Source organism: Protopterus annectens, chromosome 10.part0 (assembly GCF_019279795.1).
Source record: "Protopterus annectens isolate FY-2018-M chromosome 10.part0, PAN1.0, whole genome shotgun sequence".
Taxonomy (NCBI): Eukaryota; Metazoa; Chordata; order Ceratodontiformes; family Protopteridae; genus Protopterus; species Protopterus annectens.
The window spans coordinates 193616625-193635050 of NC_056744.1; the positions used below are offsets into that span (position 1 = coordinate 193616625).

At 37.4% G+C, this 18426-nt stretch overlaps 1 protein-coding gene across 1 annotated transcript in view; it reads right to left on the minus strand.

Annotated features, from left to right (window-relative positions):
- Positions 1 to 18426, minus strand: part of LOC122814113 (extracellular calcium-sensing receptor-like) — a 103986-nt gene that overhangs the window by 73239 nt on the left and 12321 nt on the right. Inside the window, exon 3 of the mRNA XM_044086727.1 lies at positions 11400 to 11688. Coding sequence (XP_043942662.1) covers positions 11400 to 11688 — 289 coding nt within the window. The remainder of the gene's footprint in view (positions 1 to 11399; positions 11689 to 18426) is intronic.

Below are 18426 nucleotides of genomic sequence, written 5' to 3' on the forward strand. Positions count from 1 at the left end.
TGTTAATGATTTCATTGCAGTTGAGGATGCTAAGGTTAGTTATGCATCTTTGGATGATGTTGTGAAAGTTATTCAGGAGTTTCCAGCATCCATGGCTTGTGAAGGTAGATACTGAATCTGCCTTTCGACTGCTGCCACTCAGAGAAGGGAATGGCTGTTATTAGACATGGTAGTGGGAAACAAATTCTATTTTGACTAGGTTATGCATATGGGCTGCTCGGTAGCCTGTGCAACTTTTGAGAAATTCAGTGCAGTGCTTCACTGGATGTGGCAGCAGTGGGTGAGTATGCAGAAGGCTGTACATAACTTAGATGATCTTTTGTTAGTTGGGGAGGGTTCGGAAGGAGTGCAGGAAGGGTTGCAAGAATTCTTGGGGATGTTTGATGAGTTGGGGGTTCCCTTGGCCAAGCATAAATTGGAAGGCTCGGTGAAAGCCTTGGATTTCTTGGGTTTATTAGTGGATGCAGAACAGGGGTTGTTTTTGTTTGTCTATGGATATGATAGAAAGATTGAAGGTGAAGATTGGGGCAGTCATGGACAAGGATTAAGTGTGGATTCAGATAATTTTGGAATTGTTAGGGCTTTTCAACTTTGCATGCTGGGAAGTGCATCAAAGGTGTACATTCAGTAGGTCAGTGGCCTTTTAGTTCAAAAGGGGGTAGAGCAAACACCATTGGGTTAGGGTTAACAAGTTGGTGTAGGCAGACTACGTTCCTTAGTTATCCTTTCTGGAGCAGTTCAATGCGATTTCTTTTTGGCAGACAGATTGGGTTGGGCAAGAGGATCTGCAGTTGTTCACAGATGCAGCAGGGGGTATGGGAATGAGGGCGTATTTCAGAGGACAATGGTTGTCAGCCCAGTGGCTGTTAGACTGGAATTAGGAGTGGAAGAGGGATGCTGCATTTTTAGAGTTGATGCCAATTTGGGCAAAATCAGTGGTTTTGAAGGACAGGCTGCAGGGGAAGAGGGTAATTTTCCATTTGGATAACATGGCTGTGGTGCGGGTATTACAGACAAACACTGCAAAATCGGAATTGTTGTTGCTAATTTTATGTAAGTTGGTATGCAGAGTTTGATAATTAATTTTTCATTCACAGGGGTGCATGTGCTAAGGGTGAGCAATGCAATTGCTGATAGTTTGCCCCAATTTCAGTTTTCCAGATTTCATCAGTTGGCTCCAGGGGCAGAGGAGGTATCGGTAGTGCTGCCAGATGAGATGTGGCATCTTGGGTTGAGGTAACCAGGAGTTTGGTCTAACAATCTTGGGAGGTGTCTGCTAGAAAGGCATATGGGAGATCCCTTTACGATTTCGATGAATTTGCTTTACAATTGCCGGAGAAAGAATGGGTTTGGTTGGAGGAGCTGCTGCTTTATTACTTTGCTCGAGCTTGGAGGCAAAATAAGGCTTTACAAATGGTTAAGGTAGATTTGGCTGCAATTAGTATATTTGTGCAGGTGACTGGATTGCATGATGTCACAAAGTTGTGGACGGTGGGGCGTATGTTGAGAGGATGGGGAAGAGTGGATGGAGAGCATAGAGATATGGGATGGCCATTGAAGAAACAGAATTTGAAAGTTTTATTAAGGGGTTTGGACTTACTGCAAGGGGAATCAGTGGATTATGTTATGTGGGTTACTTTGTGTGTGTGGTTGTATTTTGAAAAAAATTTGGTGTCTGAGTTGCTAAGGTTGTTAGTTGGAGGGATGTAATGACATGTTCTGGAGCATTACACACTGGGTTGCGAAGGTCTAAAACAGATCAGTTGGAAAACGTGCTCAGGAAAGACAGGAATGTCGAGCTTTGTCCAATGTGTTTGGCTAAGGAATTACATTGGCTTTGAGTTGTGGATCCACAGGATTTGGTTTTTCGTTTGTCAGATGGCAGGATGGCACCAAGAGGTTGGTTTGTACAAGTCATAAGGAGGGTGCTTTGGTCCATGGGTTTTCCAGCTGAGAGGTTTGCAGCTCAGTCCTTTCATATTGGTAGGGCTTCAAATTTGGCAAGGGAAGGCAGATCCATTGAGGTTAGAGTAGGAAGGTGGTCTTCTAATGCCTTTTTATTGTATATTAGATAAAGAAATTCATTGTATTAATTATTTTTTTTGTCTCTTTTAGGAAATCAGATTGTCATCTTGGGCTATTCCTGTATCCATTGGGCTGAGAAAAGGGCAGCAGTTAGAATGGATGGAAAGAATTTGGGGTTGTCTTGTTTAGGTTGGATGGTCACTTGGCATGGGGTTAGAGGCCTTAGGTCTGCTCAACTTATGCAGGAAGTTGAAGTGGTAACGTTATGATTAGGTTTTCCATGGATATTGCTGGTACACTTAAGGGGTAATGATTTAGGAATTCTTTCTAAGAAACAGTTGGTGGATAAGATAACCAATGATTTGTGTACACTACAGATTCTATGCCCTGGTATGTGTATAGTATGGTCGGAGGTAGTGCCACCTAAGAGCTGGAGGAATGCTGTCAGTTGTCAGGCTTTGCAGTGGGTTCAGAGGTTTGTTAATCAGAGGTTGGCTTGGCAGTTTGGAACTTTAGGTATGTCCACGATCGGCCATAGGGACTTTAAGGACAGAGATTGTGCTTGGTTTCTATCTGATGGGGTGCACTTGAGTGATGTTGGTTTAGATTTATTTAATGTACATTTAAAATTGTTTTTATAGGGTTTGGTAAAAGTTATCTTAGAAGAGGGAGAACAGCCTGGGGTCAGCCTGGTGGGCAGAGAAGTGGGACAGAATTGCCCTCTTCTGTTCCCCCTCTAGGTGATGATGTCAATGGTATTGAGTTCTGGGATCAAGTGAGTTGTTGGACACTGCTTGATAGTAAGTAAGTTGGACGCTGCTTATTCAGAAAGAGTGTCCAGGTGCACTACCTGATGGATGAAATGGACAGGATGAGTTGGTATGCTTCCCCGATGGATGATTTGTTCAGGGTGAGTAGTTATGCTGCTCTGATGAATGATTTGGACAGGGTGAGTGGGTACACTGCCCTGATGGATGCCAGGAAGAATCTGATGCCTTCAGTTAACTTGTTACTTTTATATGAAAAAAGTTGAATTAATAAAGGTCATCAAATGATTTTTGGTGTTAGTATGGATTATTTGAAAGGGGACTGGGACAAATGAGGTTTGGGACAAACCAATTTGTCCATGTCCCTCTTTGGGAGATTAGAATAGGTGAAATGGGGGTGTGAGTGTATAAAGGGGATAAAGGTTACACATAATTTTAAGTTCATAGGTTCATAGGTTCATAGGTTGGTACTAGGCTATCAGCCCTAGGGCCTATACAAGCCTAGCCATAACAATTCCCTGGCTCTTTCTTCCCACATTATTTACTTTCCTGGACCCCTGTCTAGCAGGGCGACTGACGTGATCCCTGGGGTGAATTTCCTTTCTCCCATCCAATCGTCAAGGTTCCTCTTGAAGAGGTCCAAAGAGGCACTCTGCTTGACATGTATGGGCAATCTATTCCAGAGTCTGGGGAGTCTCTGGGTCAGGAACCTATCCCTCCAGCATGTTTTGTTTATTGTGATGACAAGGTTTAGATCCCTGGAGCATGTAACTCTGAGGGATTGGGATTTCTTTAAGTGTAGCATGTCCAACAGCTCTGGGTTTGACATGGCCTTATATGTTAAGCAGAGATCGCCTCTGAGTAGACGATATGCGACAGAGTATAGCTGGAGTTTTTTAAGGCGGTCAGCGTAGGGCATCTGCTTTAGGCCTGTGATTCTTTTAGTGAGGTATTTCTGAGGCCTTTCCAGTTGTTGCAGATGTCTTGAGAGGTACATACCAAATGGGGCGTTGTATTCTATAATGGGTCTAATGAGGGATGAATACAGTGGGACAATGACCTCCTTTTTTCTGGATGAAAAGCCCTTCGTGATGAGGTGTGCCGCATAGAAGGATTTCCTGACTGTTGTGGCAATGTGGTTATCGAAGGTGAGACCACTGTCCACCTGTGTCCCTAAGTCTCTTATCACACTTTCTGTGTTTAGTGTACTGCCACCTATATGGTAATTCATGGATACATGTTTTTTCCCAAAGGGGATAACAATACATTTCTTGGCATTGAGCTTGAGCCCATGGCTCTGGCACCAAGCATCTGTTTCTGTAAGGCCCTTTTGTAGAGTATCCACATCATTTGGGGATTCAATAATGGCTCCCAGTTTGCAGTCATCTGCAAACTTTGTTAGCCAGAGTCCCTTAGTGTTGACCTGTACTTCAGAGAAGTAGATGCCAAACAAGAGCGGCCCCAGGACTGAACCCTGAGGTACTCCACTTGTCACTTGTCTGGAGCTGGATTTGGAGTCGGCTACTTTTACAGTGTGGGTTCTATCAGTAAGCCATTTAGCAACCCATTGGGTGACATAGGGATTAATGCCCAACTTAGTAAGTTTATCTATGATTCCAGAGTGGGGGATGGTGTTAGGTTAGTTTGCCTTTGGATGTTAAGGGGTTAAGGGAAGTGAGGTAGAGTTAGGAAGGGCCTTAGCTGTTATATTCTTGTTGTAGGGGAAGTAGTGTCACATTTTGGTGTGAGTTTGTGACCCTCCCTCCCCCCTTTTTGTTATGGTGATTTATTTGGGTGGAGAAGAAGGACAAAATTGCCCTCTTCTGTTCCCACTGTAAGTGATGGTGTTGATGGTATTGAGTTAAGTGATTAAGTGAGTTGCTGGACGCTGCTTGATAATACGTGAGTTGGACGCTGTTTATTCAAAAAAGGTTGAGCAGCACACTGCCCAATGGATAATTTGGAAAGGGTGAGTGGTACGTTGCCCTGACGGATGTCAGGAAGAATTTGATGGCTTCAGTTAACTTGTTACCTTTATATGAAAAAAGTTATCAGTTTTGGTTGAATTAATAATGGTCATCTAAAGTCTTTTCATGTTAGTATGGAGTATTTGAAAGAGGAACAGGACAAGTGTTCTTATGCATTTTTTCCTTATGATATGAATATTTGTTCTTGGATTTTTTCTTTATGTTATGAAGTATTTACTCTTGCATATGTCTATCATTTACTGTATGTGGATCTTTTTTCCCCAGCCATCTGCTTAAAACAAGTACTTTTGGATGCAGTGGGACTTTCCCAGTAAACAAATGAGAGTAAACATATAAATAAAATGATATTAAATTCACATTACCAAATTTAAAAAGGACTTGTTTAAGTTCAAGTCCTTGTATTATGAAATTTTTTTGAAGAATGCATGAGAACTCAGTGAGTGCCTAAGGGTCTAAGAGTGTTTAAGTTCCTAAATGGGTTAACAGTTACAGGCCTGTTTTATTTGGAACTTCAGGAATTTTTTAATTTAGTGAGTCTTATCCTTCTTAATATTCCGATGAACATAATTAGAAGAAAATTACTGAACTAGCAATGGAAATTAATAAACAGAATACATTATCCGTCAACATGAGGATTTTAATACTTTTTCTATGGACTTAAAAAATGTTTTCACCAAGTTGGACCAACATATTAAAACTGTAGTCAAGTGTGAAAAAGACATAGGAAGAATAAAGATCTGTATAAGTTCAGAGGAGATTACTAACTTAGCAGGTGAAGAGTCATTACAATACTAACATGTTTTATTTAGATTTTACCCAATTTATTACCCCTAGGGTAAGTATAACAAGGGTCAGCAAGCAGTGTTTTGATTTATTTTTTAGACTGTCGCTGTTCATAGGAGACATGGGTGCCTCCTCAGGAGTGAATTTGTGATTTCCAATCTGTTATAATCAGTACTTTATCACAGTTTTAGCCTATTCTTCAAAATATTTTACATCTGCCTCTTCTTCTCTTTTTCACTTCCATTCAAATTTTTCTTTGTCTCTCTAATATCCCACTCCAAAAGGGAATCCTGCTAAACATCATTTTCATTCAGTGGATACTAATGATTCTGTAGACATGGAGTATGATAATACTGCTGATGACATTTTTTTTATATTCACCTCTGCTGAGGTGGTTGGAAAGATTAGCTGATCAATCATCATGATGAGCAGAGATGACTGCCAGCAATTTGACTGCAGAAAGATTATAACAGCATTTCAAACACCAAAACTACAGGAGTGCACACAATCAATGCAGATATAAAGCAACACAGATGTTTTAGAAGAAGTAAGAATGTATATTTTTAATTTAGAAGGAGTAGAATTATCTTCAGCACAAGATTCAGTACGTAAATAAGGATTCACATTTATTCTGCCCACTAAAGCGGAATTGGTAAAATCGATTATTTTACTCCATCTATTTACATGATGCATGAATCTTTACAATTTGTTTTTGAATTGTAAACAACAAAGTTGTGACATCTTTAATAAGAAAAGTTCAATCAATCCACTCCTCACTCCAACTTTAAAAACATTTCAGCAAGTATGTACAAATGATTTGAGGATTCTTTTAGATAAACCTGTAAAAATAGATTATTTAATTTAGGATGTGAGGAAAGGAAAGCATCAAGGGAGCTGCAATATATAGACAATGTAAGATTTATGAAATCTGATAAAGGAAGTGAAACTGTGGTTATGGATTGGGAAATTTAAAAGAATGTGTTGTAAAAATTATTAAATGTATCTCATAAATATAACAAAGGTGATTATGAATTTATCACACTAGCTTACAAGAAAGTTGATAATAGTATCTTAAAGTTATTGTAACAAGATTGATTTTATTATTTTTTTGGTTGTTAATAGTTGAAAAATTAGGTACATTGTTTGGTACATCCAGAACTTATAAGGATTAAAAAAAATAGACCTAAAGTCTAGGAGGGAAAACTGAACCTCTGATCATGGTAGCTGTTATTGAATCATTTAGTACAAAACTATATCAAAGATTTCTAGGACTTTTTAAATTGTTTAAAATATATAATTTTCAAGCACACAAAATGATTATGTTCACAGTGGACATTGTTAGTTTACCCACCTGAATCCCACAACAACTAAGGATGGAATATGTAAGATTATATTTAAAAATGCAATTAAATTTGAGTAATAATGAAGTTAACACAATATGGTCTGTGTGTTTCATTTTGTATATAGTTCCTAAAATATATATTTTTTTCATATTTGACTATGAATATTACCACCAACTCACAAAGGTAGCTATGGGGGCAGTTATTCGGTTGGTGGGAAATTGATTTTTTGTATAAGCTACATCTGTTTGTATAAAGGTTTGCTTTTACAAATGACTTATTTATGATTTAATATTCATCTGGACAAGCAGTGTTGTAGAAATGCAAGACTTTATGAGAAAGTTAAATTCTGGTACTGAATTTTTTTAAAGTTCACTGCAGGTACTAATGGTAATAATATAAATTTTCTAGACATGACTATGGATAACAAAAATAAAAATTTAATTCAAACATTTTACAGAAATCTACATATGTGAAAAACTACATCCACTATACTAACAAACATTCTTTTAATATGAAACATAATGTGATTAAAGGGAAAGCCATTAAACTTACCAGATTAACAACTGATGAAAGTGATTTTGAAATGGAATGTAAGCAATTAAAATGATGTTTCAAGAAAAATGTTTTCATGACTCGTGTATTGACAAAGTTACAGCCGATATTAAGAGGTTTAGAATGGAGAGATACATAGATATGTCTGAGAATAAAATAAAATATACGTGTTAATTTTTGCTAGCATGTCAATTGACAGTAGTAGTATTAAAGTAGTATTGACTGCTGATTGGAAAATTTTACAAGAGAATGAGGATTTATATGCTATGTTAGGAAGTGTTCCCAATTTAGTGTTCAAGAAAAATAAGAGTACAAAAACTTAATTAGAATAAAGATGTTAACATTAAGTAGAAAGTAAAAGACAAAAGGGCAACATTAAATGCGGTTGATGTAAATGGTGTCTGATGTATATGTGTATATGTATATATATATATATATATATATATATATATATATATATATATATATAAATATATATAACTATGTAGAGCTATATACATATGTATATATATATATATATATATATATATATATATATATATATATATATATATATATATATATATATATATATTCATAGGCACAAATTTAAACATATTTAATAGTATTTTAAATAGAACATATGGAGTAAGGGGACATTACATGTGTAATACCTTTGGTATAGTTTACATTATGGTATATTTCAATTACGAAAGTTATTATGTAGGGAAATTGTCTAAGCACATATAGAAGCACTTATATTCTATTAAAACTAAACATGATAAGAATGCCTTATTTAACCATACTTTAAGATGTTCCAATTTTAAGAAGATTTTGTTTTTTGAAATTGATCATATACAGTTATCATAAAGAAAGGAGATTGTCATAAGGCCTTAAAAAGGAGAGAATTATATTGGAAGATTTTATTGAATTCAAGCATTCCACCTGGACTTAATTAACATTTGAACATCAGATGCATTTAGAAGCACATTCACCTAGATAAAAGTTTCTTAAAATTAATTTGTTGCATTTTAAGTCATGTATATGTAAATGATCTGTATGTATGTTTTTTAGAAAAGTGTGTCATTTATTATCTTGTTAATGAACTGGTTTTAACTACACTGTGCCATTGTTTAATGATTTCTAAATATTTAATGTGATGTACCTGACTTTTTACGTGCATATTTAAATGAAGTGTGGTGATGTGATGATTAGTACCAAGAAAGTTTTTTAAAATTGTGCGATGAAAGCATTAAAGTCAATTTGGATTAAAGTATCTGTACATCCCAACCAGTGCATCCATTTTCTAAATCCCTGGTTTCACTAGTTGTGGACCAAAGGTGTTCTTTTTATTAGTAAGAATATGCTGCAGGATTATATGTGGAATGGAGGCAAATCTATACTGGGTTAGAACAATATAATTGCCAAAGGAAATTGAAGGATTGAATGCACTTGGAAATAAATGATATTTTGAGGCTGAACAGATGAAAGAGCTGAATCTTCTTTCAATTCCCAAAGCAAAGTAGAAAATAATTATGAACTTAATGATAGAAAATTATGAGCATTTTGAAATGTATGCAATTTGGGGATTAAATATGCAGATTAGAATGTTATTGAATGCTAAAAAACAAGTTCTATCTTTATAACAAATTTATAAATAAACACGGGGTCCACAGGTGGATGAATTATGTACTGCCAAAATATGATAGCAAAATGGAAATACCAGGAGAAAGAGCTGTTAGACATTAAAAAGATAAAAATAATAGTGATATATTTGGGGCAATTGAAGGTTGAAGAAGATTGACCTTTTTGAAAGCTAATATAGCATAAGTGTGCATTTCTGGAGTATCTGACAGGTAATGGGCATGGATAAACAGTGTAGAATATGAAAGCACCTCTCAAGATACTGTTGCTATTGGTGAAAGGTGTGGGTAAGACACAAATATGAAAAGATTAGTAAGTTGGCTATAATCATAATGCTATGTATTTTTGATTAATCACTGTTCATTTTGTTCATTTTTTATAGCTAGAGCTTTTCCTCCTAGGCTTCTGCTGAAATAGGGTCTTGCACAGTCCAGTTAGACTTTCCTAGTAAACAAACATAAAACAATAAATAAATAAATATGGTGCTAAAGGAAGTAAATCTTAAAGATGAAGATAAGTGTCCGAAATTGGAGCAGTTCTTAAAAGTAGAAGTTTATTTAAAAAAACATGTGGGATACATGTTTATTGTCAGAATTCATTTTCTATATGATATGGTAATGGTCACTATTTTGAAATATTTATGTGAACGTTTCTGCACGATATTTTATATATATCAAAAAGACTGAGGGAGACGTTTCCAAATGTGCAAACACACTGACAGACATGTGATAAAAGAGTTTTGAGAACTTAGGAATATTGTTTTGGTTTTGAGGAAAGCTGATAAATTTTAATGGTACCATCTGTGGTTTGAGGAAATATTGCCACTATTAGAAACACTTATGTCAGTGACTATGACAGTGCAACCCAGTGGTTAAGGGAAGCATTTTCCTTGCAGTGTTAGCTGTTTGAAAAGCAATAACTGGAAAACTGAACTCTGTAGACCCATCAGAAGAAAGGGAAGCCATTTACTAGTGAATGAAATTGAATAAAGTAAAGTTATTTTGTAAACAGAACATCTTGGGGTTAACCATTTGAAATGTTGTGACCTGCTTTAGCATGTCTTGTAATATGGAGACTGAATTGCCAAAAAAAATGACTTACTTGGCTAAGACTGACATTTCTGAAAATATTTCATTTTCTCCAGTGTATGTTATGGAGTTGGTTTATTTGAGTTTGGTGGTGGTGGTGCATTGCCCTTCTGCAAAAAAAACAAAAATTAAAAGAGAAGAGTGAAATTTCAGATTTGCTCTTCTCCTCAAATTTATTTATTTATTTTTGGCAGGGTGTGTTAGCATTCGACGTTAGATGTGCCAACATTTGAACAGGGAGACCATCCTTAGGAGGAAGGTGTTACTAATTACCTACCTCAAAAGATGTATATGGATCTGGCTCAGGAGTAATATATTTATGAAAGACTAGGTTTGACATACATGGGATGTGGTATAAACAATTAGGTGAAATGCATAAAGTACAATTATCTTCCAGTTAAAATGAGATATGCATGCTGATATAGAGACAGATAACCAGCCCATCATTTTGTAATATTTTTTTTTTTTTTGCTTTTGTGTAAGTATTTCCAATTTGCTCTAAAGTGTTTACTATGGTGAACAGTCATGCCTCATCATGTTTTAGTGTAAGCCTGTGTATTATTAGTCATTTGTATTGATGATGGTAATGATGATGATGATGATAAAGTCAACAGTTCTGATTTATAATCTTCAGTATAAGATTCCAAATATGTATTTAAAAGCTGCTGAGTCATGCTTAGAAACAGCAATAGAAAAAAGTAGTGAGATCTACTTGGTGGCATTGTGCTCAAAACTCTTTGTACATTATGTGGAAGGCTCAAGAGTGTATACCTCCAAACCCACGTTTTACTTAATGACCTGTATCAACTACCATGATATACCTTTACTTATGTCTCATAAAAGAAGTAAAACATGAGACCATAATATCAGGGCTCTAAATAAAATCAGAGGACATAGTAAGCACTTGAACCATTCAGATAATAAACAGTATACTTAAGCAATATACTCCACTGGAAGTGATATCACCTTTTACCCTTTCATAAGTATTTTAAAAAAGATTAGACAAAGAGATAAATGCAATACCTTCACCCCCCCCCAAAAAAAAAAAACATAAAGGAAATGCATCAGTACAACAGGAAGGGATTATGTAATCAGAAAGTCTGAATATCTTTCTTTGTCCATTTAGGTTAGTCTAATGAAATATATCATTTGTTTGCCTATATCTTTCATCATTATGACTGAAACATATGAAAAATTTTAAAAGAAACATTAATGTTTTATACTTCCTACCTGCGGATAACGGTAAACTCCCAGTATCCTTGCCATTATGACAGAAGATGTTGATGGTGAGTCTCCAAGGACAGCTATGGGCCATAATTCACTCCCACAGTGGTAATTTGGGGCCTTCTTCTCACCAGATAACAATCTCATTGTTATCGCCAGGGCTCTTACTTCTGTATAGCAAGAGTCATACAGCACATATGCCAATGTATGGTTTGGTAGTAGGTGAGGATCTCTGTTTATCTCATTAACAGCAAATATCATGGCAACAGCATAGCGGTAATAAAGGATATTAAATCTGTGTAAGAAGGCAAAGTGACTTCATTTCAGTCTGCTGTCTTATTTCAGTTCCAGAAATAAGAGTCAATACTTAGTGACAAGGAAATATTTTACTATTAGTTATATCCCAGAACTGCATTAAACAATATCTTGCATGTAAGATGACAGGGACTATATTAACATTTATTTTCCTTAATAGTGATAGTAATAATAATAATAATAATAATAAAGCAAAGTCAGAATTTATTTTTGTCATTATCAATCAACCTGTTTTGCAAAATATTTTTTAATGGTGCAATGATATTTCATTGCCTACTAATGCATTGCATAATGTTTTACTATGTAGAGGTGAGATGCCTTAAAACTTGTTAGAATAGATACTGTATAAAAATGATTAATAAACAGAAAGCTTACCAGCCGCAATGTAAATCTTTACTGAAAACTTGTAAATTATAAAGTTACACAACTAATTCAGCAGCTCAATCAGTGCCACATCTTCTTATTCTTCCTAAAATACATTAGTAGTTAGTTTCGCTGTCTCTCTCTCTCTCTCTGTCTGGTGTATTGTTCTCATTTACCTTACATCATCTGTCTGTCTGTCTCCTACTGATGTGCATCATTCCTTATGTGGTCTCTGATATTTTTAGCTGAAGGAGTGTTTGAGTGATTCCTCTGGCACACATCCCTAGTTGGGTTTCCTTGATGTGTAGTAAATGGAATATTCTACAGCATTATTATACCATTTAAATTGTGCTTACATAAGTGTTTTTCCTTTATGAGAATTACACATGTCAGTGGTAAGTTAATCCAAAACAAATATACCCCATCTAGCTAATAAATCTTCAGTCAATATCTAAAGAATTTAAGAACTGCTGTAATATTGGTATGTGGAGTTATGCTTTCATGTGCAGTACATCTACTATGCTGTCCAGGTACAGCAAACTGTAGGACTTCTGAAGCATTGTGTTTACTTACTCAGCTGTACGCAAGCCTCTCCTGGCCATGCCCACAAGTTGCTAGAGGTGACTATATGCCAAGTGAAAGGTGGTCCACACTTAATTATCAAGTAGGGCTCAAGCTAGAGTCCTCTTTCAGAATCAAATAAACACAAGCAAATTTGAAACCACAGAAAAAATGTATTTCTTTAAAAATAGCACATGGTAAATAAAAGCAATAACCTTTTGCGTGAGCCACATTTTTAAGTTGTAAGAACAGGAATCTCAAAAAAGAACAATTAAAGAAGCTAAAGTTAAACACATAAGTACATATTGAATCAATCCCCTTCCACATGGGACAGACTTCAGAGACATAGGGACCTTATAGTCAATGTGTTTAGACATCGGAGGAATTTGACTGGCTTTACCTAAACACAGCTAAGAACTATTCAGATACACCAGATGCACTTAGGTGCAGCAGTTTCAGGTAGTCTGAGAAAGTAGTATGCAAATGAAGGTATAATTAGATGTAAAATGAAGAATTGGTGAAAATCTGTAACTTCCTTATGCAAATTAAGACCTCATTCCTGCCTTTGTGTGAATCATAGTTGCTTTTTAATGCACATTTGTACCATGTGCAGAAGGCTTATAACAAGAAAAGTTACAGCCTTTTCATCTACTTACCCATCTGCAGAGATGTTTGCATTTCCTGTTAGCTTGGCTGTTTCTCATTCTGTGATGCTCATCTTGTTCACTGAAAAGCCAGGTGCTCTCAGAGGTGCTTACTGGACAATAAAAAGATATAGAAAAAGACCGACCCATCAGAATTTTGCTGATCATTAACTTTGGATAGATTTAGAATCGACAAGAACATACTAAGGGCTTTAGTTATTTTGTAAGTCCCACAGAGGGGAAATGGGGGATGCAATTCCTTTCTATACATGTGGATACCAAGATATATATAGCCCTCACTATACTTGTTATGGGGACCTCTCAGAGATAAACTAAGGGCATGTTGGGCATCTTACCGGCTTCTACCTTGAGGATATTTCAACAGTTCTTTGACATACTCTTGACACATGTACATCTGCACCTCTAGTCCCTGGTATCACATCAGGACCAATCCAGTACCATATATTCCTTCTATGGGTGGCATACTTTCCTGAGGTGTATAGTACAATAGACTGCACCCATGTTGCCACTAGCGCCCCATCTGGACCACATGAGGTGGCTGACCTGGAAGAGGAAGGGATACCTTCCATCAAAAAGCAAGTAGCAGGCGATGCATGAGGTACATCAGCAACACGTTGGCCCATCATCCTGGCAGTGCCCGTGGTTCTAATATTTGATATACAAGCTAACTGTACTCCCTCTTCCTGCATAGCAGGATTCCTCAGGGTCATCCAGTTGATAAGTGCAAAGTATTTTAATATTCCTAACTATATGTATTTCAGTATCTGCAGAGTGGTATAGATAGTATAGAGTAATCAACATCCTGTTTTTTGTTATGGGTCCTTTCCCTGATTTGTTTTGCAGGTGGTACAGGCTATTCACTCATATCTTGACTAATGATTTCAGTCCATAATCTCTAGAGAGCTGCTGAGGAGCACTACAAATCTGCTCTGGCCCAGACATGGATAGTCATTAACTGAATGTTTGACCTGTTCAAAGCCTGTTTCTGCTCCCTGGATGAAACTTGGGGTGACCTTCAGTGTGACCTTTCTACCACATGCAGGATGTTTACTGCCTGCTGCATTCTATCTAAAATAATAATGCTTGGGTCTGGTGCACAAATGCCACATCCATTACCTATACTGGCATGCCAGCCAATGGTAGTAGCAAGGCAACCCTTCCAGTAGGCTTATGCATATTGTACAGCTATGGAGGTACACAGGAGACATCTAGTCCACAACTGTGGGACATGACATTCACTTAGTGACAGTGAAAAATAAAATAGTTACACAGATAATATCTGATGCAGACAGTGTTACTTATGGGCTATCTGTGTGGTGCATGATCAATTTGCATAGTACATCAGAAATTTCTTCTACTTCAGCAATAGAAATGTTGTTATTCATAAGTATACCATCATTTGAGGTGCATGTCACACAAGTACAAGATGTTCTTCATGTTTCACTGTTGCAGTCATTACATTTGGGTAATCTGCTGGCAGGTTGCCCTCAGTCGGCCTGAATTCCAAAGTCTTGGGTCCTGCGTCAGTTGCTGTCTTCTCTTCCATGTTGTCAGGTCATCAGGGGTATAAAACATGCAGCCGACACCATTTTCTTTAGTCTTTCTTGCTGTGCATTGCCTGAAGCAGAAGCATTTCACAAGTGGTGGTCGTCCGACTACTGAAATATTCAAGTTTGAGTTTCAGAACCAAAGTCTTCACTAAAGCTAAGTACCCCTTTGGGGAAACATTTTTCTTGCTTTTTACCGATGTCAGAAAAAGTTAATAATTGTGTTACTTGTGGGACACAAATACCTCATAAGGATTTCCATTTATACTGTATTCCTTGCCTAGGCCCTGATCAAAATGTGCCTGGCTGTCAGTTTTGTGCTAGATTTAACCAACGCACTATTAAGCGCCGATATATTTTTGCATCAAAGTATTTTGGAAAAAGATTTAACTACCCAGAAATGTCATCGGATAGCAATCTGACTACTGGAGTACATAAAAAACGCAAAGAAAAGGACAGAGAAAGGCAGTCGAGATCCAAAACCGATGACGAAGCTTCTCCTAAGCCAGTCGCTGGTTCTCCGGTACTCAGTGAGGTTCTTTCGCAGCCCCTGATACCCGCTACCTTTGAGTCGCAGGCTTCTACCAACACCCATGTGGAGTCCAGCATGCCACTAGTTACTCAAGGTATTGGACTGACGGATGTATCTCCCTCAGAAGGGTCCAGAGCCGCTGAGCAGGCACCGGCTTCTGAGGGTGTATTCAGACCTCAACATTTGTATATCAAACTGATGACAGCTGCAAAACCAAAGACAAAAGCAACTTCTAAAACTAAAAAAATGATGCATGAACCATGTGCACGGGCCTCTATGCCTAAAAAACAGATGATCAAAATGGCTGAAGACCTTTTTACCTTGATCAGGGGCACCCATCCCCCTCTTGATAAGAGGCCTAGGCAAGACACTGATTATGAATCTTCAGATGAGGTTTCTATTTCTTCTGATTCCTCTTCTGATCAGGAATTATCTATACCTCCTTATGAGGATTCTGACACTGAGGAGTCTATTCCATCTGCATCTCCTCCTGAGGATTATTCTTTTGGAGAAACCTTGCATACTTTGAGAGAGCATTTTTCACTGGGAGAGTCAGGACTTCTCAGAATCAACAAAGAGGGTCAGGGATTTCCTTCTTCTCCCTCAGCACAAGCCTTTAGCCATTCCCCCTGTTTTAGACATTGTGGATGATGTGTTTTCGGAGTCAAGCTTGACCCCTGACTCCTTACCTCCGGATCCCAGTAAGCCTGACAGATATTACAGGGTCCCTGAATCACATACATTTTTATTTAGAAACCCTGCTGCTGATCCTGAAACTATTTCTGAAAGAGTAGTCTTTTCATGTTGGCGTTCAGGCTGTGCACAAGAAGCAAGTGTTGCACTCTGTGTGGTGGACCCCAGGTTGTAATAAAATGCCCTCATTGTGCTAAGTGTATGAGCTTGTGTCCCATTCTAAGGAATTATCCACCTGCAGTGGTACATAGGGCCCTGCCAGTATACTTTGTGCCTGTGTGCCAATGGCCTCAGCTGTGCCATGGGCATGAGAGTTACAACATCATTGTCAGACTGTCAGCCTGTTGTCATCAGCAGCAGCACACTGTGCTACAAGTCAAAGGATGCGTTTAGTTCTGGTGCTGTCCCTGTGAAGAAGTATATGAACATGTGGTTACTATGTCTTGTAACAGGTGAAATTATTACTTTGCATAAGAAGGATAAGAAAAATCACCATGTAGTGTCTATAGCTTTCCTACCGCATTTGACATTGACGGCATAGCTGATGGCAAAACATTAAATGATGAAATGTGCACATGTATCATACCAAATACATTTTAGCATAATCTATTAAAATGAGCTATTTACTAATATTATACAATTCTGAATTGTTGTTGTTGAAGATATCTGAAGGTACTGGTGTCAATACCACCTGTAATGAAGGCAGCAGGCTTTGGACCTGTATCTAAATCATCACCCCTTATAGACCGAAGGTACTGCTCACCTAGTATTAAAGGGTGGAATGTGGAAGGGCCACCACCAGGGCTGTTAAAAACAATACTATTCTGCCCAGCTTTGGTCCTGGCACATTCCTTCATGTCAATGGCTCTTTTCCTCCTGTATGCTAGGGTGCAGTTCTTTTCCCCTACCGCATCAGTATCAGCCACTACCAGATTCCGCACTTTCACTCCATCTCTCTCTCTCTCTCTCTTCCTGTTTTGGCCCCCTTTTCCAAAAAGGCGTTTCACTTATGTCTTCAGAGCATCCATAAGGATGTGATCCTCTTTGGGACTGAGCTTTTCTCTTCGATTTCTTGTTCCCTGCTGTAGCATCATATTCTAATCTGCAATTGCATACTGTGGAAAATTGATCAAGTGCCTCCAGCCATCCTTGTATGATACTTTCAAGAAACATAGGACACACATGCCACTGCACTGCACAAATACACATAAATGGAGAATGCCACATTGCACCAGTACTTCTGAGTTGTGGTTTTCACTTTTCTTGTCCATGCTGCCTATATTTTCTATACTTCTACAACAATTGTACTTCATATGCACATATGTGTTAGTTGTAAGGGTGTAGTAGTCAGTAAGTGAAGTATTGCATCATGTATGTCATTAATTAACTAAAATCAACTAGCCTTTAATGTCACCTATGTATTGCCCATAGGCAGAGACAGTTGTCAGCAGTAAACTGCTTGACACATGTAGACTACATTGAAAATGGCTTAAATGGCTACATTCCCAGTCGTATCATTTATTATCCATCAAAATAACAGTAACTGTTATGTGTTAGCAGTAAACATATGCTACTGTTGGAAGGATCACACTAGATTGAACCTATGTGTACCTTCTCCTATCCTTTTTTCTGTATATCCCTGTTGTTAATAAGTGGTGATAGGTGATTTGTGCTTTTTATAGATTATCACAGAAGTGAGAAGCCAAGCAAAGCCAAAAATTGTAGACTGAGATGAGTTGGCCTAAACTGTGGATGACTTAAGAATTTTCTGTGCAAGCGAGGCTCAGTCACACTGATTTCTACAAATCACATAGTAGTGCATATATGTATGACCACCTATACATACAAGGGCATTTAGTTTGCTGTGAGAAAGCTACTCTTATTCATTTATTTATTTATTTATGTATTTACTTACTTACTTATTTATTTAGTTATTTACAGTTGTTTACCAGAGAATTCTGACTGGACATAGGTCCTTTTTCAGAGGAGGCATGGGGAGAAAAGCTCCACAGAACAATATATGAGCAATAGAGTACATGAAGATCAATTGTTATACATACAATAGCAAACAATACATACAAGGGCAAACATTAGCTATACCTACAACATGAAACACAGTAATGAACAGGGTATTCCATATTCCAGTATCTAGCTAGAGACTAAGAATAAAGGTAATGTGTACATACAGATAGTACTAAGCTGAAACAGATACTGTTATAAATTCATAAACCCATAATTTGTATACAAAAACTGCAAATAAACTCAAACAGATACAAAAGAAGACATTCCACTAGAAGCTGGAACAGGCTAGAAGGGCTAAGAGGAATGGCAGGGGGAAAATAGCGGAGTAAGAGAGG